This window comes from Strongyloides ratti (assembly GCF_001040885.1).
Source record: "Strongyloides ratti genome assembly S_ratti_ED321, chromosome : X".
NCBI lineage: Eukaryota > Metazoa > Nematoda > Chromadorea > Rhabditida > Strongyloididae > Strongyloides > Strongyloides ratti.
In genome coordinates this window covers 3,919,737-3,944,135 of record NC_037309.1, presented here as the reverse complement: position 1 = coordinate 3,944,135, position 24,399 = coordinate 3,919,737, and the positions used below count along the sequence as shown (strand labels likewise).

At 20.2% G+C, this 24,399-nt stretch overlaps 6 protein-coding genes across 6 annotated transcripts; 3 read left to right on the top strand and 3 right to left on the bottom strand.

The window, feature by feature from the left end:
• Positions 1 to 3,465: 3,465 nt before the first annotated feature.
• SRAE_X000084400 (Pi4KIIalpha) lies at positions 3,466 to 5,069 on the top strand (the record flags this gene model as incomplete). The annotated part of the gene is made up of 4 exons (XM_024645237.1): positions 3,466 to 3,477; positions 3,546 to 4,251; positions 4,355 to 4,468; positions 4,507 to 5,069. The coding sequence occupies 4 exons, from the start codon at positions 3,466 to 3,468 to the stop codon at positions 5,067 to 5,069; spliced, it is 1,395 nt and encodes a 464-aa protein (XP_024510716.1).
• A 1,438-nt stretch (positions 5,070 to 6,507) lies between these two features.
• On the top strand, positions 6,508 to 7,066 carry SRAE_X000084300 (Hypothetical protein; the record flags this gene model as incomplete). Its single annotated transcript, XM_024645236.1, has 2 exons — positions 6,508 to 6,595; positions 6,669 to 7,066. 2 exons carry the CDS (start codon positions 6,508 to 6,510, stop codon positions 7,064 to 7,066), a joined length of 486 nt encoding a protein of 161 aa, XP_024510715.1.
• Positions 7,067 to 10,170: 3,104 nt separating this feature from the next.
• SRAE_X000084200 (Rab-GTPase-TBC domain-containing protein) lies at positions 10,171 to 11,936 on the top strand (the record flags this gene model as incomplete). Its single annotated transcript, XM_024645235.1, has 5 exons — positions 10,171 to 10,211; positions 10,323 to 10,454; positions 10,515 to 10,804; positions 10,842 to 11,143; positions 11,193 to 11,936. 5 exons carry the CDS (start codon positions 10,171 to 10,173, stop codon positions 11,934 to 11,936), a joined length of 1,509 nt encoding a protein of 502 aa, XP_024510714.1.
• Positions 11,937 to 12,176: 240 nt separating this feature from the next.
• On the bottom strand, positions 12,177 to 14,935 carry SRAE_X000084100 (Polyphosphoinositide phosphatase; the record flags this gene model as incomplete). Its single annotated transcript, XM_024645234.1, has 5 exons — positions 12,177 to 13,066; positions 13,106 to 13,381; positions 13,436 to 13,987; positions 14,049 to 14,639; positions 14,728 to 14,935. The coding sequence occupies 5 exons, from the start codon at positions 14,933 to 14,935 to the stop codon at positions 12,177 to 12,179; spliced, it is 2,517 nt and encodes an 838-aa protein (XP_024510713.1).
• A 608-nt stretch (positions 14,936 to 15,543) lies between these two features.
• On the bottom strand, positions 15,544 to 16,454 carry SRAE_X000084000 (Hypothetical protein; the record flags this gene model as incomplete). Its single annotated transcript, XM_024645233.1, has 2 exons — positions 15,544 to 16,334; positions 16,385 to 16,454. 2 exons carry the CDS (start codon positions 16,452 to 16,454, stop codon positions 15,544 to 15,546), a joined length of 861 nt encoding a protein of 286 aa, XP_024510712.1.
• Positions 16,455 to 17,247: 793 nt separating this feature from the next.
• On the bottom strand, positions 17,248 to 24,314 carry SRAE_X000083900 (Hypothetical protein; the record flags this gene model as incomplete). Its single annotated transcript, XM_024645232.1, has 4 exons — positions 17,248 to 23,819; positions 23,862 to 24,070; positions 24,124 to 24,210; positions 24,250 to 24,314. The coding sequence occupies 4 exons, from the start codon at positions 24,312 to 24,314 to the stop codon at positions 17,248 to 17,250; spliced, it is 6,933 nt and encodes a 2,310-aa protein (XP_024510711.1).
• Positions 24,315 to 24,399: the final 85 nt, after the last annotated feature.

Genomic DNA, 24,399 nt, shown 5'->3' with positions numbered 1-24,399 from the left:
AGGTTATATATAGAGTTTTTAACATAATTTTGTTGTCATGATAACAAATAATTAACATTAAAAATTCATGCATTTTTAAATATTTGTATAAAAGATTTTATACGTTTTTTAACGCATATGAAAAAAAATATATTTTTTAATTAATATGTTCTTTTAACCATAATATTTTTTACTAATTTAATTAGAATTCATTAAATAATTGTATTTTTATACTATTAAAAAAATAATTAAGATAGAAGAAAAATAAAGTCAACTTTTTCTTATGACATTTATTTAACATTTATCTTATATTTAAAGAAAAAAAAAACATAAAAAAAAATGATATTAAATAAATTAAATAAATATTATTTTATTTAATCATCGTTCTAAAAAAAATTTAAATAAAAAAAAATTTAAAAATGGATTCTTGATATATGATTTTGATTGTATAAAATTTGTATTAAAATAAAGATATGGTATTGGTTTATGTATATTATTTTACCATCTGCATATATATATTTATAGATATATATGTAATTTTTTTGGTATATATAAAGCTATTATAGAACCGTTATTGATAAAAAGATATAAACTTAAAACCATTGAAGAATAAGATCATTTTATGGGAGAGGGATTGATATACAAATGATTAACGGTCATTTACTATTTACCATGAGTATATGGTGACTATCCAATTTAAAAAGAAAATTAAATTCTACTTACTTCTATCATAATAGCTTTTTTAAGCGCATATATATATATATGAGAAATTACAGATTTCAAGAAAAAGCACGCCTTATACATAATGTTTAGCTATATATTCTTCTTTTATAAAAAGACTCTTTATGCCTAACATAACATATTATTTATTTGTATCTATAAAGTAATAAAAAAATATATATAAAAAGAAATTTTTTTTTATCATTTTATGGCAGTAAAAATAATTTTAAAAATTTAAAAATTGTCATGTAGATTAAGGATTGTATATCATATTGTTGTAAAAATAAATATAAAAACCTCAAATAAACAAACTCCATTAACTAAGTTTCATAAAAAGTATATTAAATATTTTTTATTATCGTTATACACAATTGAATGTATTTCTATTAATTTTAAATTGTTTTATTTACCAATAATTAAATAAAATAACAACTTTTTTTATTCTTATTAAATAACTTTATATAGTATCAAAAATAGTTGTTATCAAATAATAAATGTATATGATTAAAAATGGAAAATGTACTATATAAAAGATGATATTATTTATATTAATGGGGAAAAAAAATTTTTTTATATATAAATTTGTATTCTTCTTTTAATTTTCTACATTAGCAAAGCTAAATTAAAATTAATTGAAAAAATATAATTTAACTTAAAAAAGTTATTGTTTTTACTTAATGCCATTTACCAAATACTCTAAACAATACTAAATTTTATGTTGAAAAAAAAAATATTTTTTAAATGTCAAAATTAAAAGTACTATATTGTTTATAATTATTTTTAACAAACCAAATATCAATAATATTTTTATAAAAATAATTATTTTTAATATCTATTTTTCATTTAGATATCAAATAGAAGAGACTATTCATGAAAAATTGATGTTTTAACTTTTTTTTAAAGACATACTATTTATTTCCTTAGGGTGATAATAAAAAAGAAAAGAGAAAGACATCTTTATCAAATATAATAAAGATATACAATTGTAGCATGACAAAAAAATGGAAAAAAATTTATTATAATATCTATTGTTTTAATCTTTTTATAAAAAGTTGTTTTACATTTTTATAAGAGATGAGATAAATGTATAATGAGATATATATCTAAAAGGGTAACCAAAATTTTGATAAGAGAAAATTGGGGATGACATTTTTTTAACCTATTTCTCAAAATATATAAATTTATCTTGATTAAAAAGCTAATTTTATTTATATTATAAGAAAATAATATATATATACATTTAATTTTGTAAACAAAAATGTTTTTGGTAGTTCACTGAGATTTTATATATGTTTTGGTTATAGAATTACACTCAATATTTAATTTTTTAAAGAAATTTGGGAAATACCACAAAAATACTTTTTTCACAATAACATAATATAATTTTTTTCATTTGACATCATATATAAAAAAATAAATGACTATAAAATTGTTTTTATTTTGACTAGTCAACATATAAATCAACCTGTCATGAATTGATTTTGCTCAAAATACTGTTATAAATAATAATATGGTATTTGTAAATGTAATAAATTTAATTAATTTTTAATAACATGATGAAAAATATTCTTTTTTTTTATTATTGTTATATAATATAATATAACTTCAAATATAATGCTTTCAAAAGCAGTTATGTTTATCAGGGAAACATAAAAATAGTAAAGAACTCTTGACTTTTATTTTTATAAATAACAATGTAAATAATATTATATAACGTTAAAATATTATTACTATAGTATTTTTAAATATAATTTATAAGGCAAAAAAAAAACAAAATAACATTAATATTGATAAAAAGTCTTTTTAAGGGAAATAATGTACATATTTTATATATAGAAAGAAAAATTGATTAAATTTTTTTTTAAATAAAAATGGATTTTTTTTTGTATATATATAATTGTAAGATACTATTAATGAGTAAACGTTATCACTCTTTTGGAGATAATATTGTGTCAATTTCATAAACTAAAGAGACAGTTGTAGTCATTAGTTAGAAATAGATTTTAAATAACTAATTTAAATGTAATAGTTTCTCTTATTTTTATTCTTGATAGAAATTAAAGCTTCAACTATTACAAATTATAGACCTCTATGGTTAAAATATAGAGTATTTTGTATGATACTAAGTATAATCTTTATTTTTAAATACAACTATTATAAAATAATTTAGTGTTAGTTAAAATAATGGAAAAAAGATATATATATAGAATAATATATATTAGTTAAATAACTATTAATTACAATAATCACTAGAAAATTAAAATTTTTTCTATCATTTTAATATGATAATAGTTTATAATATTTTAATTGTTAATTTAAAAAAAAAAGGAAATTAATTTATCAAATGTATATGAAATAAATAAATATATTATTTTAGTATAAAAATAATGACCATTAAGTTATAAAATATGGTATTAGAAGATAAGGCAAAATATATTTTAAAATTTAAATAAGTCCTGTTTTGGTGGTCGTTATTAAAAATTATATATTTTATGTTATTCTCATACAAAAGGTAAATGAAAAAAGAAAAGGTCTTCATCACAAAAATGACAATTACAGTGAATTATATATGTATATTATTATACTTTCTATAATTATTTTACATTTTTATATTATAAAGAAGTCGTTATCATAACCTTCGGTTTTTACTATGCATCTATTGTAGCAATACTTTTTGATTATATTTACATAGAAAAATTTAATATAATAGAAGATTTATATAAATATATATATTAATATCATATTATTTAAAAATACATATTAAATATGCTCATTGATGTAAAAGAATTTTTTTAATATTAAATAACATATATTTACATAAATATAAATATATTTTTTTTTTCTAGGGCTATTTATCAGAAGCTGGAGCATCTTATATTGATCAAAAACTAGGATTAAATGTTGTTCCTCCAACAAAAGTAACACTATTTGCTGCACCAACATTTAATTATAGTAAAATTGAAAGAGCAAAAGCTAGAACAAAATTAAGAATAACTAATAGATATCCACAAATAGAAAGAGTATTTAATAGAATTGGTTTACCAAAAAAAATTGGTTCATTACAAGTTTTTGTTAAAGGATATGAAGATGCCTATATTGTTTTACGTAAATGGGAATCAAAAGAAGCTGACTTTCCTGAATTATCTAAAAAACATTTTTTGTTACAATTTCAAAAACTTGCTATGTTAGATTATATTATTAGAAATACTGATCGTGGTAATGATAATTGGTTAATTAAAACAATACCATCTAAATGTAATGATAATGAAATAAAGAAAGATGATGAAATAAATATAGATGTTCACCCTATAAAACCAATTGTCGAGGAAGAAAATTTAATTGATCTTGAAGATGGTGAAAAAAGTGCTTCAAATAAATTTGAAGAAAATATAAATAAGGATAATATTATTGATATTTCAACAAATAATATTGATGATAATAAAAATGACAATTGTAAAGAGGAAGAAAATATTAATGTTAAAAATATTGAAAAAATAGTTAAAAATGATAGTAAAATAAAAGGATTTTCTATTAGTATTCCAAAAAGCAAAGGTATTTTTAAATGTCAAAAATTTTAATTTATCTTTTTAAAATATATCAATTACCTCTTAAATTATTTTTTCTTTAACACACATCTCATATATTTTTCTTTTAGATGAGTTTAAATTATTAGAGAAAATGGAGAATGAAAATGTACCTAAGTATTTTGTTGCAGCAATAGACAATGGATTGGCTTTTCCATTTAAACATCCTGATGAATTCAGAGGATGTAAGTTTATTATTAAGATAATTTTAATATATTTATAGATCCATTTGGTTGGATGTATTTACCTTTTGCAAAAGAACCATTTTTACAAGAAATAATAGATGAATATGTTAAAATTTTTGAGGATGCCTTTTTTGTACGTGGACTTTGTGATGATTTAAAAAAAATTTTTTCAAGAGATTCTGGTTTTGATAAAAGAATGTTTTCTCGTCAAATGGCTGTAATGAGAGGACAAATATTTAATTTAAAAGAAGCTTTAAAAGATGGTAAGTCTCCTTATGAATTATGTAATATGCCTCCTCAATATATGTGTGATATTAAAAGAAGTAAAAAAAAACGTGGAAAAAGAGATGGAAGAAGAAATATTCAAAATGTTAGTCATCATCATAACATACCAACAACAAATGATACTTTAACTACAACTGATGGAGAATATAATTCAAGAGACATGTTAAACATCGATCAAGAACCACAGCCTGGGCCATCAACATCAATGAATAGTATTGAGACTGCCACCTCTTTACCAGTAACTAGAGATACTTGGAGTCTTTTGTATACACAAAAAGTACAAATCCGCAAACCTTTTTTCCAATTTTGGTGGTAGAAAATTTTTTTTTCTATTTATACTTTTTGTAAAAGATAAAAAAATATAATTGTAATTTTTTTATCAAAATAATATTTTTTAATAATACAAGTAATATATATATTTTTAACTATATTATAAATTAAATAAAAAAATTTTTTTATTATTTATATTTTAATTATAATTGTTTTTTGAATTTAAAAAATGATTTTTTTTATAATAGATTAAAAAAAAATTTTTTTTTGCAAGTATAAAAAAAATTGTTTATAAATTTAATAGATTTTTTAATTCAATAAAGACATCTCTTACATAAGTAGTGATTTTGTTTATACCATCATTTTCAAAATGTTTGTCGATATATTAAGAGTCTAAAATAAATATTTTTGTATTATACCTTCAAATATTAGAATCGAGAATCAATACTATGATACAATAAAATTTATTTCTTCTAAAAAAAAAGTGATCAATTTTTTTTAGATAACTTATAACATATAATATTTTTTTAATAATAAAAAAATATAATTATATCTTATTAATAAACAATTATTTTAAAATAAGTTTAATAAAATTTTTAATAAAAATTGAAATTAGTTTATTATAATTTTTAAAGTTTTCAATTTTCAACTATTTTATTTTTGAAAAACATTATAACATAGAAATTATATGTTAACAATATGGATTGTTTACAAAATTATATACTTTTTAAAATTATATACCATTAGTTGCATCTTCAATTTATTTATATTCAAGAAAAAGAAAATAAGCTTTAATTTAAAAGATTTTATGCTTTTTGGTATAGAACAAAAATTATTTATATTTATTTTATGTTAATAATTAATCTATATTTTTTCACTTAATAAATATATATATATATATATATATATATTCATATTATTATTATTTATTATTATTTAAAAGTCATTTTATAAATTGTAATAGAAATATAAAAATATTTTTTTAAAAACATATAATTATTTTTATCTTATAAGGGCAAATATATTTTTTTTTTGTATCTTTAATTATTAAGTTCATTTTCCTATAGGAATATTTTGTTTTGTTAAATAATAAAGATAATAATATATTTTATAAATTTATCATATACATATATATATATATCACATTGCAAATTTTGTATTTATCTAAAAAAATTACATTTTTGCATTTTAATAATATATAATTATATTATGAAAAAAGAAAAATTTAATAATCTATATTTTAGAATATTTTTTACTTTAAAAATATAATAAAAAAAAAATTTTATTAATCTTTAAAAATTTGAGATAACAGAAAGTTTTTATTATTTTTTATTAATTTGATACTTATATTATAAAAGTATTATTTATATAATTTTTATATATAATTTATTTTATGTGAATGTTCATTTGGTTTATTATTTTTAATTTTACTTATAGTTAATTTTTATAGCATTTTTAAAATTACACATAAATTTATTTCAAGAATGGAGTGTAGTAAAAAATTAATTGGAAATTTTAGTATTGAAGAATGGCTTGAAAAATTAAATAATATTATGTATGATGACAATTGTGGTATGTTTAATTTCATATTTTATATATATATATATAATGTAACAATGAATAATTTGTTTACCGTTATTTTTAGATGAAGATACTTTTTTAAATACAATAAAAGATTTTGAAATTGAATTAATAAAAGAAAAAGAAACTTGTAAAGTTCTTTCTGATATATTTTATAAAAATTCAAATTGGCCATTAAAGTTTTTTTTAGTTCTCAAGACACGTCAACAGTTTATCATTGATATCTTTATTTTTAATGAATTTGGTTGGGAGGTATTTGACTATATATGGAAATCTCCAATTCCATTTCATGATCGTTTTGAAATAATAAAGGAAGTTGGTATATTAAATTTTACTTCTACTTCCGCACCATTAAATGAAAATTTTGAGTTATTGTGTTATACTGTTGAGTATGATAAATATCTTGACTCGAAAATTGACTGGGCTCTTCAATATGGTATTAAAACATCACAAACACAATAAGAATAATCATACTTTGTGTTGTCAAAAAAAAAAAAAATAAAAATTCGATTAAAGTATGTATTTGAAATTTAAAAATTGCTATTATGTTTTTTTTTCTATCTTAATATTAATGTTGTAAATAATTTTTTTTTGTAACAATTATTAATATTAGAAACTAAAAAATAGCAAAAATTTACTATAGATGTTTGTTCTTTCTTTTTTAATTTTTTGTGGTTAGAAGAAGTTTAAATAGTATATCTATACAATATTATAATTACACTTTTTAAAATGATAGAATAAAAGCACATTATTTAAAATTAGCTTCATTAACTTTGTCTTTTCTTCTTTTTTTTTAAATCATCATATTATCATCTATGTATCCAAAAAGTTGTTATAATTATACGTATATAAAAAAGTTGTTGTTGACAACCAAAAGTTTAAAATTTTTCAATTAATATAAAAGAAAACAAAAAATAATACACATTATATTAGTATTTATAAGACCACGAAAAAGAATTGAGTAAAAATTGTATATATAATAATAGCTAAAAAAGAAAATTTACTTAATCAAATAATATATTTGAAATAGGTATATATTATCTATCTCCGTCTCAATGACCATAGTAATAAAGAATTTTTTTTTTCTTTGATTTTTTATTTAACTTATTCTTACTATTTTTCTTTGAACATTAAATTTTTACTAAACTATAGATATATGGTATTATTATAATAATAACATTACTCACTTATAAATAATATTATTTTACAAACTAAACTATATTATTTAAATTTTAATATTTAATATATTAAAATGTAAAATATATATGATTTATTATTATAATAAAATAATTTCTTTTTGATATTTACTTTCTTCATAAATGAAATCAGATAAATTTTATATTTAAAATTCTTTATTATATGTTGATTTTGTCCACAGCTATTCATTGTCTTTTGACCCATACTCACACCTGTATGCATGGAAAGTGATAAAGAATAACTTTGTTAATTAAACAAAATGATCAGTTTGTAATAACATATTAAATAAATGTTTATTCATATAAAAATTTTTTGAATATTTTTAAAATTAATTCATTTTCTGAGATTTATAACATTACTACATTTCATTTATTTATATATAAATTAAATGATTTAATATGATAAGTATAAAAAAAAATTAATATTAGGCAAATGTATTATTTATTTATTTATTTAATTTTATTATCATTTTTTTTAATATATATCTCATGATAAAAAGTTCAATTTTCAACAAATAACATTTATTTTTATATATTTTTAATATTTAAAAATTGACAAATTTTCATTTAAAGGTAAATATGATGCAAATGTTTCATATTTAAAAATGATTTAAAAATTATTATGTAAGAATAATTCACTATGAGAAACAACTTTTAATAAAAAAAAAGAATTTTAATACTTTAAAATAAATATTTTTAAAAATAGGTGGTCTATACTAGATAATATACTTTCTTGTATTCTTAATCACTTTACCTATCCTTTCTCAAATATGAGCTTCTTATACATGACAATTTTTTATATTCATTGTCCACAAATATATACTACTTACTTTAGTGACAACTTTTCTTTTTCGACAAAAAGATTTTAACTTTTTTTTTTTTATGATTACTCTTAACGAAACTATAGTTGTGGTCAGTTAAGTAAATTTATTTTATCTCACTCAAATTTAATTTATTTACTAGCCTTATAAATAATTATTATTACAAATATAATTACATTCTAAAAATTGCATTTTTCTTTTTGATTAATTTTATTTATCCAATATATTCAATTGGTTTAGACAATCATTGGATATCTTTTAGACAAGGAGAATGATACTTTACAAAAGCCATTAAATATTAAAAACTTTCACTAATTATTCATATTGTTATTTTAATAAAAAGATACATGATTCCATTGGTATGAATATATTTTATATATTTATTTAACGTATCATCTTTTTCTTCTTCCACACCTCATAAAAGGAAATGTATTCATATAATATTCATATCTATTTTTACAATTGACCCATACATTTTATATTGAGCTTTTTTTTATAGTAATAATAAATGTGTATATCAAATAAAAAGTATATCATAATTATAATATATAACAAGTTAAATTTTTGATTTATCGTGATCAAATAAATGTTAAATTACGTTTTATAATATAAAAGCTTTATTGACATAACAATATTCTATATCCTAATTTATTTTTACATACTATAACCGAATTGTTTTATAAAATACTACCTCATTTATAATATATTTTTTTTTTATTAATTACACCTAACTTATTATAATAAATGAATGATAAAATTTCTTATTTTTTTTAAAGTATAAAAAATATTAAATATTTTACTCAAAATCCCAAATTATGCTTCTTTGTACAAACTGGTGCTTTCCAAATTTGGAACAAACCAAAATAACTGGTGAAGATATAAATAACAATGAAAGGTAGGTTTATTTTTAATACAATAAAATATCAACATTTTTTTTTTCTGTTATATGAAAACATGTTTGTTTTTTTTTTTTAAAATCTAAAAATAGATTCTTGTATAACATTTTTATGTTATTAAAAATTTCTTGTCTTATAACATTTTTAAATTATAAAAATCGTTTTTTAAAACTAGTTCAAAAATGAAAAATTTTGATATGTCGATTTGTTTAGCTAACATTAGCCAATCATTTAATGTATTTAAAAATGACAAAATGTACATATTTGTTTAAGTATATATATTTAACGGAATGTCAATCCTTAAATAAATTTTATAGAATAGAAATAAAATTTAAAAAAAATATAGTCATTCATTTTTGGTTACTATGTAAATAATAATTTATATTATAATATATAATTTTTGGCATCGTTAATGAAACCTAACAGAATCTCAACACGAATAATCCATTAATCCACGTAAATAAAGTTGGATGATCGCACCTCTTCATGTTTCCTGTCTATTAGTAGTCAATTTATCTTTCTAAAATTGATATCATTATACTTTTAGTAACTAGAAATTTGTTAATTTTATTATATCATTATTTGCAAAAAAAAAACAACAAAAATCACGGGTTTAGTTGATGTAAAATTTTTGTAAAAATTTATGGATTAAGATGCATCGTGAATGGAATCGAGGTTCAGCAGCCCCTGGGAGGTTAGTAATTTGCGTTACATCTATATTATACTAATAATTAATGATAAAAAAAATTTTCTAAAGTTAATTATTTAACTTACTTATTCTTTAATTTTTTTACATTTACTTTAGTGTTAAACCAATATATGGAGCACAATATCCTCCACTTCATACTCAATACTCCCCACAAAAGAAGACTACAAAGAGTGATGAAACATTAACAGGTTCGAAAAATGAAATTAATTTTAAAAGATATCAAAACAGGTATATAATATAATATTCAATATTTATATAATGTAACATTTTTTTTAAAAATAATTATAGCACTTCAGATGTTTGGGAGACAGACCTGTCAGATGACATAAAAAATACTCCAAATTTATCGCAAATTGATGTTTTGTCAAATTCTATGTCTATTACATTAAATAGCAATGATATTTTAATGCCAAATTGTCATCCCCAACGTATAAGAAATGCAAAAACACAAGCTATGCAACGCTTAGCAACACAAAAAGATCCATTGCCTGGAACAAATAATGTTGCAATTACAACAGGACCATTATATCCAAGATTACCTAGTATATCATCAAGTAATGAAAATCCTTCATTAAAAAGTAAGAAAATTTTATAAATATAAAATATTTTTTTAAGATATTGATCAAGTAAGATTTAATAGACTTTGTCATATGTTTGGTGTAAAAATGAATGGGGAAGTTGATCCGTCAATACAACCATCAGAAAATATTGATATAGAACAATTACAAAAAGATTGTTGGATGGGAATACCACATAAATTAAGACCTCATGCATGGAGAATACTATCACGTTATGTCCCAACACGGCTTGATCGTCGTGAAATGACTTTAAAAAAACAGCGTGAAGAATATTGGCATTATGTTGAACAATATTTTTACACGAGATTTGATGAACAACATCAAGTTACATTTAGACAGGTATTAAGAAATATTATTTTATAATTATAATAATAATAATTTATTTTAGATACATATTGATATACCAAGAATGTGCCCATTAATTCCATTATTTCAACAAAAACAAGTTCAAGAAATATTTGAACGTATCCTTTATATATGGGCTATTCGTCATCCTGCTTCTGGATATGTTCAAGGTATTAATGACCTTGTTACACCATTTTTTGTTGTATTTTTAAGTGAATTTATACCAGATGATATTGAAGTTTCAACATTTGAAATATCAAAACTAACAAAACAACAAATTGAAATAATTGAAGCTGACAGTTTTTGGTGTGTTACATATCTTCTTGAAACAATTCAAGATAATTATACCTCTGATCAACCTGGAATTCAAAGAAAAATATTAGATTTAAAAGATTTATTAATAAAAGTTGATAACAATTTACATTGCCATTTAGAAAATAATCAAGTACAATATCTTCAATTTTCTTTTCGTTGGATGAACAATTTATTAATGAGAGAGATACCCCTTCGAGCAACAATAAGACTTTGGGATACATATTTAAGTGAAAGAAATGGATTTTCACATTTTCATACATATGTATGTGCTGCATTCCTTCGTCTTTGGTCAAAAGAATTACAAAGAGAAAAAGATTTTCAAGGTATAATGTTACTTCTTCAAAATTTACCTACAAGTTGTTGGGCTGATCAACAAATTCGTGAATTAACAGCAGATGCCTACAGTCTTATGTCTGTTTTTCATGGAGCAAAAAAACATTTAACAAGTAGCAGTTCAACTTCATCTAAATAAACAATATAATAATTTTTCATAAATGAATTATATCTAAAAAAAAAAAATTAAATTATTTATGTATAACGTAAAAGTATATATTTAGATTGTACTTTTATAATATTTTTAACCAAAAATTTATTAATCCAAAAAAAAAAAAATATTATTAAAAAAAATTTTTTTTAATTTTTATAGTTATATATTATATTTTCAAGTATTTTATTGTCAAAAATGTATGAAATTATTTAAAAAAATAAAAATTTAAAAATTATATAAAAAATTATCTTTTTCAATTTTTTTTATATAATCTTCATATATTTTAAGTGACTCATATGATATAGGTTTTAAATCAAAATTATAAATATTTTCATTCCATCCTTGTGGTATTGTTAATAATTTATCAAGTAAAAAACATTTATCGAGTTTTCTTAATGTTTTAACATTTGAAGGATTTTTAAAATATTTCATATCATCAGTTGATAATTTTTGAGAAGCTAAATTATATAATTCCATATCTTTTTCATCAGGATTTTTTAATTCAAAACCATATGATTCAAAAGAATTATTTAATCCAAAAGAAACATCAAATGAATTTATATTAGATGTTGGTAAATTAGGAGATATATTAAATATTTTTGAAACTGGAACAGATGGTATTACATTATTAAAATCATAATCATACAATATTTCTTCCATATCTGATGATATTGTAATTTCATCTTCATAATCATCTTCATCATCATCACTATTATAACCATCTTTTTGTTTAGTTTTTGAAATTTTTCTTTTGTTATCAGAATCATCATTTGATGTAGTATCTGATTGTTTAAATAATTTAATAAAATAAGAAGATTGTAATTGTTCTTGTTTAAGATGCTCCAAATTTTGTGTTTTTATTGGAACAATACTAATAAATTTATCTTTAAAAAATGTAGTTTTTTGACAATTATAATAATCATCAAATAAATTATAATTTTCTATGCTATAATTATCAATATTTGTTTTTTTTATTGTTATACTTTCAAACCATTTACAAACATCAAAAATACCACCTTTTTTTTTGTCGTCATTTGTAAAATGTAACATAAAGTCAGATGATATATCCCATATAGGTGGATAAATATTTTTCATTTCATGTGGAATGTAATATCCTAAAAATAAATTAATTGAATTTTGTTTTTCATAATCACCAAAAGTGTTACTATAATATCTTGATAATGTTTGTATAACATCTCTACTTTTTTCTTGAAATGCTGATATTTTTTTGTATGTTTTAATTGTATGTACTAATTGTGAACCAGCATATTGTAACGCCATTGTATCTCCATGTTCATCAAACATCTCCTCAAAATTTTTACATAATTCACTTGAAAAAGATATAATTGGTTCATCAATTAAACCCATTGAATATAATTGGCATCCTAAGGCTACTTTTGCCATACCAAATTGTGCAACATTTGTTCTATCTAGACAATCAACACAATTTGTTCTAACAATACCATGTTGTAACATAAACATACCATTTTCTGTAAGTAATGGTTTAAAATTTTCTAAAAAATATTTCTTTGGATTTTTAATTAAAAAAGATGATGGTTTTGTTTGAAACCATCCTTGAGCATTTAATATACGATACCCTATTTCTTCTAATTTAAAAAGAACTGAAGTTTTTGTTTTATGATAATGTGCTATATCAAAAGAAAGATAAGCAATCTTATTTTTTTTTGGAAGAAATTGATTAAGATTGTTGACACTTTTAAGAAATTCTGTATGAAGAATTTTTTCTTTTGCGTTTTTAACATTCCTTTTAACAAGATTCATAACAACAATTGGACATCCATATTTTGTTGCTAACTCAGAAAAATGTATTGCTGCTGTTTTTGAATTTGGCTCATTAATATTTAATTGAATTGATGGTTTTCCAACAACTCCACGCGTTGAGGGATCTTGCGACCAGATTAATGGAACCGAAGATCGTCTTTGGACAAAAGAAGAAAAATTACCATAATAAAAATTACTTGATGATGTCATTTCCCAAACGATTTGTTCAGTTTCAATATTATTAGCACAATGTCCTAAAAATATTAATAATTAATATTTATTAATTAATTTTTTAAAAAATAATTAGATATATACCTTTATAATTTGCTCCTCTTTTTAAAAATCTTGTACCAGCATAATATGATGATCTTCTACCTATTAATGTTATTGAAAATTTAACAAATGATATCATATTTTTTGATAAAGGCATATCTATAACTTGATGTCCAATATATCCATGCATAATGTTTACAAGCCATTTTTCATCTACTCCACTATCTCTTAATGGTTTCAATAAATAATTATTCCAAAAAAATTGTGACTCTTTTTGCATATTAATATTATTATGTAAAATATTTTCTTGAAGTGTTTTACTTAAATCATATGTATATGAAAAATAAAAATTTGTTGATAAATCTATTAATTGAAATAATTTTAAATATCTTTGCTCATCATAATTTGTTGTTTTATTAAAAGGTAAATATATCATTTGTGTTTCTTCAATTTTATAAATAACATGATATCCAATATAACTAACAGGTCTTGCTGCAGTAATAACAATAATATAATAACCCTCTAAAAATTTTACAGCTCCAATAATCCCATAAGATTTTCCTACTACTTCATTTAAACCTTTTCTGGATCCGTTTCCAATTCCCATAAGGGATAAACTACCTTTAACTATAACTAAAAATAATAATTATTTTTTTTTTATCTATTTCTACATAATTAATATGTCGTCATTATTTTTAAATAATTATAATTAAAAACATACTTGAACTACCAGAGATTGTTGCTAATAATTCTTCAACTTCTTTTTGTGTATAGTTATGTTCTGGTTCACCAATAGTTAAATCATAACTATGTGTTCTATCAATCTTCAAAACAGAATATTTTTGACCTGTTCTATCTTTACCAATAAAATAAAAATTAGCCAATGTCTCAAAAATTGATATTTTATAAACATGATTAGAATAACTCATTATTTTTTTTTATAAAATGATAAAAGTAATAAAAAAATAATTTAATATTATCAAATTTAAAAAAAATTAATGACACAATTGGAATAAAGAGTATTTACAAAGAACACAATCAAATATTAGTAGTTTGAACTAATCAAAAAATTTTTTTTTAATTTGATATTTGTGGCATGGTATTTTTTTTTCATACAGTAAAGGTTTAAAATAAATAATAAAGAAATTTTAAAATTTTATAAAATATAAAAGATAAAAAAATTTATTTTTAAAAGAAAAAAATTTTTGTTTGAAATAAAATGAAGAATGAGATTATACAATGGAATTTAAAGTAAAAATATTTTAATTTTTAAATTAAAATTGAATTTTTGTTGCAATAGCCTTATTTCATTTAATATTTTATTTGTGCGCACAATTTTTAGGTAGTAAAATTTGTCGATTAAATTTAAAATATTTTGAAATATTGAAATTTTTTATATTACATCAAAAATATAATCATCTTTTTTTTTAACATTTTTTGTTTTATTTTTTTAGAGGTAAAAAAGTATAATACTGTTACTTTTTTTATTATAATAATTTTTTTATAGCAAAAATGTGGCGCAATTTAAATCCATTTATCATGGGAGAATATTTCCATTATCTATGTTCTTATTACTTATAAAAACATCATTTTTGATATTATGTAAGAAATTCTTTCTTCCTCTTACATTATTTTCATAGACTTTCATTTCTAAGTGTTGGTTAGAACCTTTTTTACCAATTGACATCATAGGATAATAATTTTTACTTTCTCTTCTATAAATAAATGGTATAATTCTAAAGACAAAAGGATTTCTTCTTTTTATTTTCTTGCTATTAAAATCAGTAAATTCTCCTTCTAAATTAACAGTATTCTTTTTGATATTTCCTAGTGATCTTTTTCCAAGTCCAATAAAACGTACATTATTATTTCTTTTTGTATTGTAATAATCGGGAAATGCTTCATTTTGTAAATTTCTTGAGTATTTATCTTTTAAAGATCTTTTACCTAATCCAATTAAACGAAAATTATTGTTAGCAAATGATTTATTTTCAAAATCTGCTGATTTTCTAGTTAAATATTCTCTTTTTATTTCATTTTTTTCAGATAAAGATCTTTTTCCTAAACCAATATATCTACTTGGTGAAGAATTTTTTTTGATAAAATCATTTTTGTTATTAAGATTATTGATAATTTCAAATTGTGTTTCAACATCATTATTATTTCTTTTGATAACTTTGTTTTTAGGAGCCATATAAATAAGAGAATCTAACATGTCAAATAAAACTTTTTCTTTCAAAAAAGATTGTTGAGGGGTAATTTCATCATGTAAATTTGGCATCATATTATTTCCGTTAACATTATTGTTATAATTAAGATATAAATCATCTAAAAAAAATTAAAATATTTAAAAATTTCAAATTTTATTGTTTCCTTACCTTGGTTTTCAGATGTTGTAGATGGAGTAATTAAAAAGAAAAAAATAGTCAACTTAATGATGTTCTTCATTTTTCTTAAAAAAATAAAATTAGTCTATTTTAAGTAAAAGTATTTATAAAAAAAATTTTTTTCATTGAAAATAGCTAACTAAATTTAAAAGATTATGTAAAAATATTTTTAACAAGTAGATGAAAAACAAAAAGGTAAAAAAAAAATTAAATGTTAATTATAATGAGCTTTTTTGATATTAGAATCTTCATTTACGCACTTGTTTATATATCTATTAAAGGTGTTTATTACTGAAAAAAAAATTAAAAGGTAAATGTTATATATTATCATAATAAAAAAAATTATTTTTATTAATGATATTAAAAATTTCTGAACTTTTATATTTATATTATATCAAACCATTTATAATAGGAGGGATTATAATATAAAATTTGGTCTAAAAATAATGATGTAATAAGGTTATTATTTAATAATTTTAATTATAACATATATTAAATTATTTTCAATGAAACTTATTTATAATTAATATGGCAAACTTTTATTAATAATAAAAGACATTAAAAAACTTCATTAATAATAGAAATGCTTAAAAAAATTTATTAATCAAATAAAGGTATATATGTTATTATAAATATTTTTTTAAAAACAAAAATTAGGTTTAAACTATTGGTATTTGTTGCAGGAAAGTTCTTCTAATAAAAAATAACACATCCGCCAAAAATAGAAAAAGAATCAGAAATGACATTTGTAGGAGGATTTCATAATATTACGGTAACAATTGTATATATTTTTCATAATAACAAATATTAAAAATATATATCTATGTATTATTATTTGAATATATTCAAAATATTTAAAGGAATGCATGAAGTCTATTGATTTCAATACCTTCTTCACTATTATCTTTAATAACTCTTTTTATAGAATTAATTAAAAATGTTTTATCAATTTTGACATCATCTAAAGCATTTAAAATTGAAGTAAAAAGATATTTTTTATATGAAGGTGATACATTTTGAATATTATAAACATTCCAATAAATTTGATTTCTTATAATTTCATTAGGATTTCCAGCACAAAAAAGGCATCTCATAACATAAATAGATTTATCAAAATCTTCAATTAATTTTATTTTTGACATTGTAGAAACAATTAACAGCAAAATATTATGAGCATCAGATTTTGTATTTTCTAAATATAAACGATTAAAAAGTTTTCCAACAAGTTTTAATAAAATTTTCAATGCTATATCATTATCATTTGAAGTAACAATTTGATCAATTAATAAATCTAATATCATATTTTTATCTGGTAATAACCAACTTAATTCAAAAATTCCATCTCCTAATATTAAAATATCTTGATAATTATAAATATTACATATATAAGATAAAATTATTTCAATAACATTTTGTAACTTTATCACAAGTTCTGTTGTAAATTGTGAATTATCCAATATTTTACATATTGCTTTTGAAAATAAACACAATACACATTTTACTTTTTCAAAATGTACATTTTTATCTATTTTACTTATATATAAATGTAAATTATTCATTAGTGTCTTTGAAAGAAAGCTATTATGTGATATTAATAACATTGTTAAATTGGTAACTTTATAAAGCACCTTTACTGAAATATTTTTATCATAAAATGCATTTAAAACAATTTTTATTGTATTTTGTTCTGTTAACATCTTTGTTTCTAATCCAATATTTTGTATAGAAAATATCATTTGAAAAATTCTTTCTTGATAAAATTCAGGTAATTTATTAAACATATTATTTGTTACTTCTTTATATAAATTATCTGATATCATTTCTATAAGTGATGATAATTTATCTGTTGTATAAGATTGACATAAAAAAATTGTACCACTATATATACAATATTTTGTAAATAAACATTTTGATTGTATTTCTTTTTCAACAATACTTGTTATATAACTTATTGTCTCATTTTCACTTTGTGTTTTATCAAAATTTTCTATTCCAACAATTGAAAAATATTTTAATATATAATATAATATATAACCTCCTATGGGAGTAGATTTATATTCATCAATATCAAATAATGGTTTTAATTGTGTATAAATTGAACGATATGTGCTAACGTCATCAAATAAATCTGATAAAAGTACTATTGAACGTATTGTTGCTGTTAATAAATTTAATGGCATTTTTTGAGATCCTTTTGAAAACCAATAAGAAAAATTATCTAATAAAGCTTTTAAAGAAGAATTTGTATCTAAATCATCTGCCATATTTAACATATAATTACTTATACTTCTTGGAAGTGGTATAATAATTTCATCATTAATAATATTATTATCATTATTTTCATTTTTAATATTACCTTTTTCTAAAATATTTGTAACAACCCATATATGATATAATGTAACTTGACAAAGATTATACTTGTCGACATAAATTCCATTCATTAAATTAAATGTTTTATTCCATAATATATCTATAATATAATTACCTTCTTTTAAAAATGTAGATTGGTCTTTGTCAATGTTTAATATAGGGCTTCTTATTGGATATTTACTTGTTACAGTATCACCTTGTGTTGGAAATAAAAAACTTTGTAATAAATTATTTGTTAATGCATCAATAGCTACTGTACTAGAAGCAAGTTGTTCTTGAATATGTTCTTTATTACCTCTTTCTAATTCTTCACCACATGGTGTAGATGATAATACACCAAATAATGACATCCAAAAATCTTCAAATTGTCGACGATCTTTCCAACCAAGCCATGAAATTCTTGAACTAAAATCAGTAACAACATCAATACTATTTAACATATGAATACTAATTGATTTAAATAAAATCTTATCTTTTGTTAGTGTAACTTTTTGTTCAAAATTACAAATTTTATTATTTGTTGGTACTAAAGAAAATTCATACATAACACTACATCTTAGTAAACTTTTTATTGCTTTTTTTTCTGGTTCACTAAGTTTTCCTTTTTCATCTAATTCTTTAAAAGTATTAAAACAATTTGCTGCTATATTAAAAGCTAATTTTACATTAAATTCAAGATTTTCTAACTCTGAATCATGACATTCAACTAAAACATTTATTCCAATTTTATTTATATTTGTAGATTGAATTTTATTTACAAGTATTCCTAATGCTAAGTAAGGTGAATGTTCCAATGAAAAATATGTATTCTCAAATTCATTCATCACATCTGGAGAAGCAAAGAAGAAAGTTAAACTTTCAAAAAATATATCATTTAAGTAGTTCTTGCCAATAATAAATGAATGAAAATGAGAAATTATAATTTTAATGGAATCCATGTTAAAATACATACATTTTTTCACCAATACTGGATATAAATAAATAGTTTTTCCAAATTCATATAAACAATGTATAATATCATTTGATTTTAATTCTTTCAATTTATTAATAAATACTTCCCAAAAATATGAAATAAATTGTATTAATAATAATTTACTTTTTTCATTTTTATTTGATTTTATTTTACCCAACAAAACATTAATTCCAATTGATATGAAATTTTTTATTTTGTTTTTGTTTAAATTACTAGCAACTTGTTCATAAAATAAATCTATCAATTCATTATTCATAAATTTTAAAGTCATAAATATAGCTTCAAATTCATTGAAATTTATATTATTAATATCTGAAAACTGAAATTTTTCTATTTTATCTTCATCATCAAAAATATATTTTTTTTGATTGGTTTGTATCTCAACTTGAGGTAAATGGTAATTATATTTTTTTGTTAAAATATAAACAAGTTTTTTAAAATTTGTTGAACTATTTGGTACTTGAAACTTGTCAATAAATATCTTGTGTTCATTTAAAGTTAACTTATTAACATTTAATATATCATAAAATTGTAAGAATAATAAATAATGAATTTTAGGTGTATATACACATAATATATTATTATCTTCATTTGTTGGACAAGTTATGTCTTTTAAAATATGTTCTACAAAAAATACTTTTTTTTGATTAACAAAAATACCATTTAGTGAGTATAAAATAACACTAAATGAAAAGTCTATTTCTTTTGTTTCTTCAAATGACATTGAACCACATTTTGTTTTAAATATTATATTTTTTAAGCCTTCATTAATTATTAATGCTAATTCTTCAGCAGCAGTTTGAAGTAATGTCATATCAATACTACTCATTTCATTTCCAAACCAAATAAATGCATAAACAAAAATAGATACAAAATACCATTTTTTTTCATTAGCTAATTTGAGAATCATCATCAATGACCATTCTTCTAAATCATCTGTCCATAAATTTCTTAGAACAGCTATTGCTGACATAATTATTTTATCAGATACTTTTATAAGATCATCTCTAATACATTTTTCAAATGCAGTTTTAAAATGGTTAACTAAATCTTTGAAAGATTCATTTGATAAATATGGACGTAATGGACCAAATTTAGCCATAACATGAAGTGTATCAATTGGTTTTATTGATAACCATTTGTCTAATCTCCATTGTTGTCTTGTAAACATTATCATATCAAAAGAATCAGGTAGTGGTAATAATGGTAGTAATGTTAAAAAATTTGATATAGTTTTTAAATCAGTCTTATTTTCAGCAATTTTTATAAATGGATTCATTATTTTTAAAAATGTCCTTTTTATTTTCCAAGTAAATATAGTTCTATGTGTAAGAAATACAAGAATAGGTTGTGAAAGATCTGAACACCAAGTAGATTCTTTTTCACAATATTTTAAAATTGAATTATAAACAATTAATAATTTATCTGCTTGATTATAATCTAAACCAACTTGATCTAATTGATTCATTAAATTAATAACAGATACTCTAAAGTGAATATTTTCCGTCATTAAAAATAATTGTAATGCTTTGGTAAATATTACATCTAAACTTCTTAAATATTTATTACTTATATCAAGAATATATTCTTTTGACTGTGTTTCAAATAAATTAACATTTAAATATCCAAGATCATCATAATGATTCCATTCTAAAATACCTTCTTTTTGTGCTGACATTCCATAGATAGAAAATTTATTTTTTGGTTGATCAATATAAATTCCTTCTTCATCTAAAAAATTAAAACCAAAATAATCAATTGGTGGATGAAATTCAGTTAATTTCATTGAAGCAGCATTTTTTGAAAACATTGTTTTTATTATTTGATGAGCTAATGTAATACATTCTAAAGGACATATTGACATAAATATTTTTATATACATTAATAATTCACCCATTATATATGATAAATTATCTAATGAAGCTAATTCAAGATAACAATTCATAAAATCAATTGCCTTAAAAAGTGGATTTAAAAATTTTTGACGACTATCATTGTCTAAATTTGTACAATAATTTTCATATGCACCAAAAAAATTTCTAAGTAATACGGTTTCATTTTGTGAATCAAAAAATGTTGTCTTAAGTTTAGTTCTTATTCCATGACCTATAAATCTTGAAATATCATTTAATTTTTGAAATTGTGTATTTATTTTTGAAGTATTTGAAGATGTTACTGATGATGTATTAAAATTAATATCAAATATTGTTTGTTTAATAAGTTGTTTATTTGTAGCAGCAGCAATTATAGCTGTATAATATAAATTCATTGTTTGTAATGATATTTTACATGCTTCCTCATTTTTCATAATTTTACCAATTGTTGATTTATTATCAAAATTAAATTTTGTTCCTGTTATAAAACATTCATAAAAATCTGTTTCTGATATACCAGCTAATATGTATGTTGATAACTCTATGTTATCTGATAATTGCGATAATTGTGTTTGCTCATTAAATACATGTTCATTTATTAATGATAAAATACATATATTTGATTGATTTTTACCAATTAAAAATGGAATCCATACATCTTTCCATTGCGATATTGGAGCAACTTTCATTATACATAAAAGTGCTAAATATAATCGATCTTCTGAATTTATTACTGATTCATGATAACAATTAATAACTTCTTCTAATAAAAGTAATAAATTTGAAGCAAAATTTGAATTAAGTGGTTTAACTACAAAATTAAAATACTTTGGTAAATTCATTGTTTTTGAAAAATTATTTTGATATGGTGATAAAAGTGATTTGGGAAATTCAATTTCAAAAAAATTAGAACCATTTATATTATTGCTTCCATTTTTCAAAAATTCATTAAGATTATTTTGACATTCATAAACAACTTTTTTATCTTTTGATAATAAAAAATTTGCAAATATTTCTCTATTTTTACTTTGAATTTTAGCAATATGTATTGGTGAGTATTGCCATGGGATAGAACTCATTAATTGAATACAACATTTTTTAAAGTTAAAATTTTCATCAATACCACATTTTTCAAAACAACTAATTATTTCTTCTAAAAGTTTAGAATCATAAATTATTTTGTTTGTGTATGGTGTAAGGCATGTTAAAGCAATATTTCTATATGTAGTTCTATCATTATGTAGTAATTCAAAAATAAAATATTTAATTTCTGAAGGAAGTATTAAATTAGTACCACTATAAAAACATTTTAAGAGCATTGATAATAAAACTTTTTGAAAACTACTATCTGTTATATTTTGTATATATTTAATATCAATTACTTTTGTTATATTTTCAATTAATGATGATTCAAGTTCTATGATTTCATTAATTATACCAACAGCTATAATTTGATGAGCAATTTTAATGTTTTCTTTTGGTTTATCTAAATAAAATGAAAATAATTTATCAAAGATAATATTAAAAATTTCAGTTGATGTTTTATTTGAAAAAAAAAAATATCTTCTTGGTACCCATTCTTCTTCAGATGTATCATCTTTCTTATTTCTATCATTTTGAAGCGGATCATTGATATAATTTATCTCTTTCATATATTCATTTTCATTCATTTTAATATTTAATATACATCTTAATTTTATTGGATATTTTAATATTTTAAAAAGAAATTCTAATACACATAAAGATAAGAAATTACTTTCATTTCCAATTAACATTATAATATTTTCTATTGAACATTTCAATTTTAAATAAATACTATCATCATTTAATATTTTTTCCCAACAATGTTTTAAAATTGATATAATTCCTATTTGTTCTGTAATTTTATAATTTTCAATCATAATAGATTTTTTTATAATTTCATTTATAATATCATCAATATAATCAACATCATTATAAATATATTCAATAATATATAACATTTGACGTGCTGTGTGACCACCATCAAAAATAATTTCTTCCATAGTTGCTGCTAATTGAATAAATCTTACACCAATATCAGGTATCTTACATTTCTTACAATATTGAATAAATATTTTCAAAAATACAACTAATGAATCAGCAATTCTTTGTTCTTTTTTTTCAACTAAATTAATAACAATATCAATAATACCTTTTGATTGTTTTTGTAAAATTGATAATTTAATATCTTTAAAAAAATAAACCAATCTATTTAATATATATTCCATACTTTTTATACCACGATTTCTATCAAATTCTCTTAATAATGCATATATTATTTTTTGTGGATTAGCAACACTACATGATATTAATATACTATCTAAACATTTTAAAGCTGCAACTTGAATAGAATATTCATTAACATCTAGAAGAACTGTTAATATATCAAAATGTTTCAGAAGTTCTTTAAATAATTTAGTACTTGGTCTATATAATTCACTAAATAATAATAATTTTTAAATATTATATAAAAACAAATTATTAAAACATACTTATAATGATTTGCATAAAAAATATCTTTTAAATCATTTAAAAGTTTTAATATCTCTTGATCATTTAATGATTTATTAAAAATAGTACTATAAATATAAATATAAAATTAAAAAAAAAAAACATACCCTTTAATTTCATCATAGGATAATGTTGATGTTAATTCAGAACGAATTTTTTTAAGCCTATCCATAAGTTTGATTAAAATAATATGCTTACATAAAAAAATTAAAATATAATATCAAATGCTGTGATTATTAGAAAATGACATAACGCAA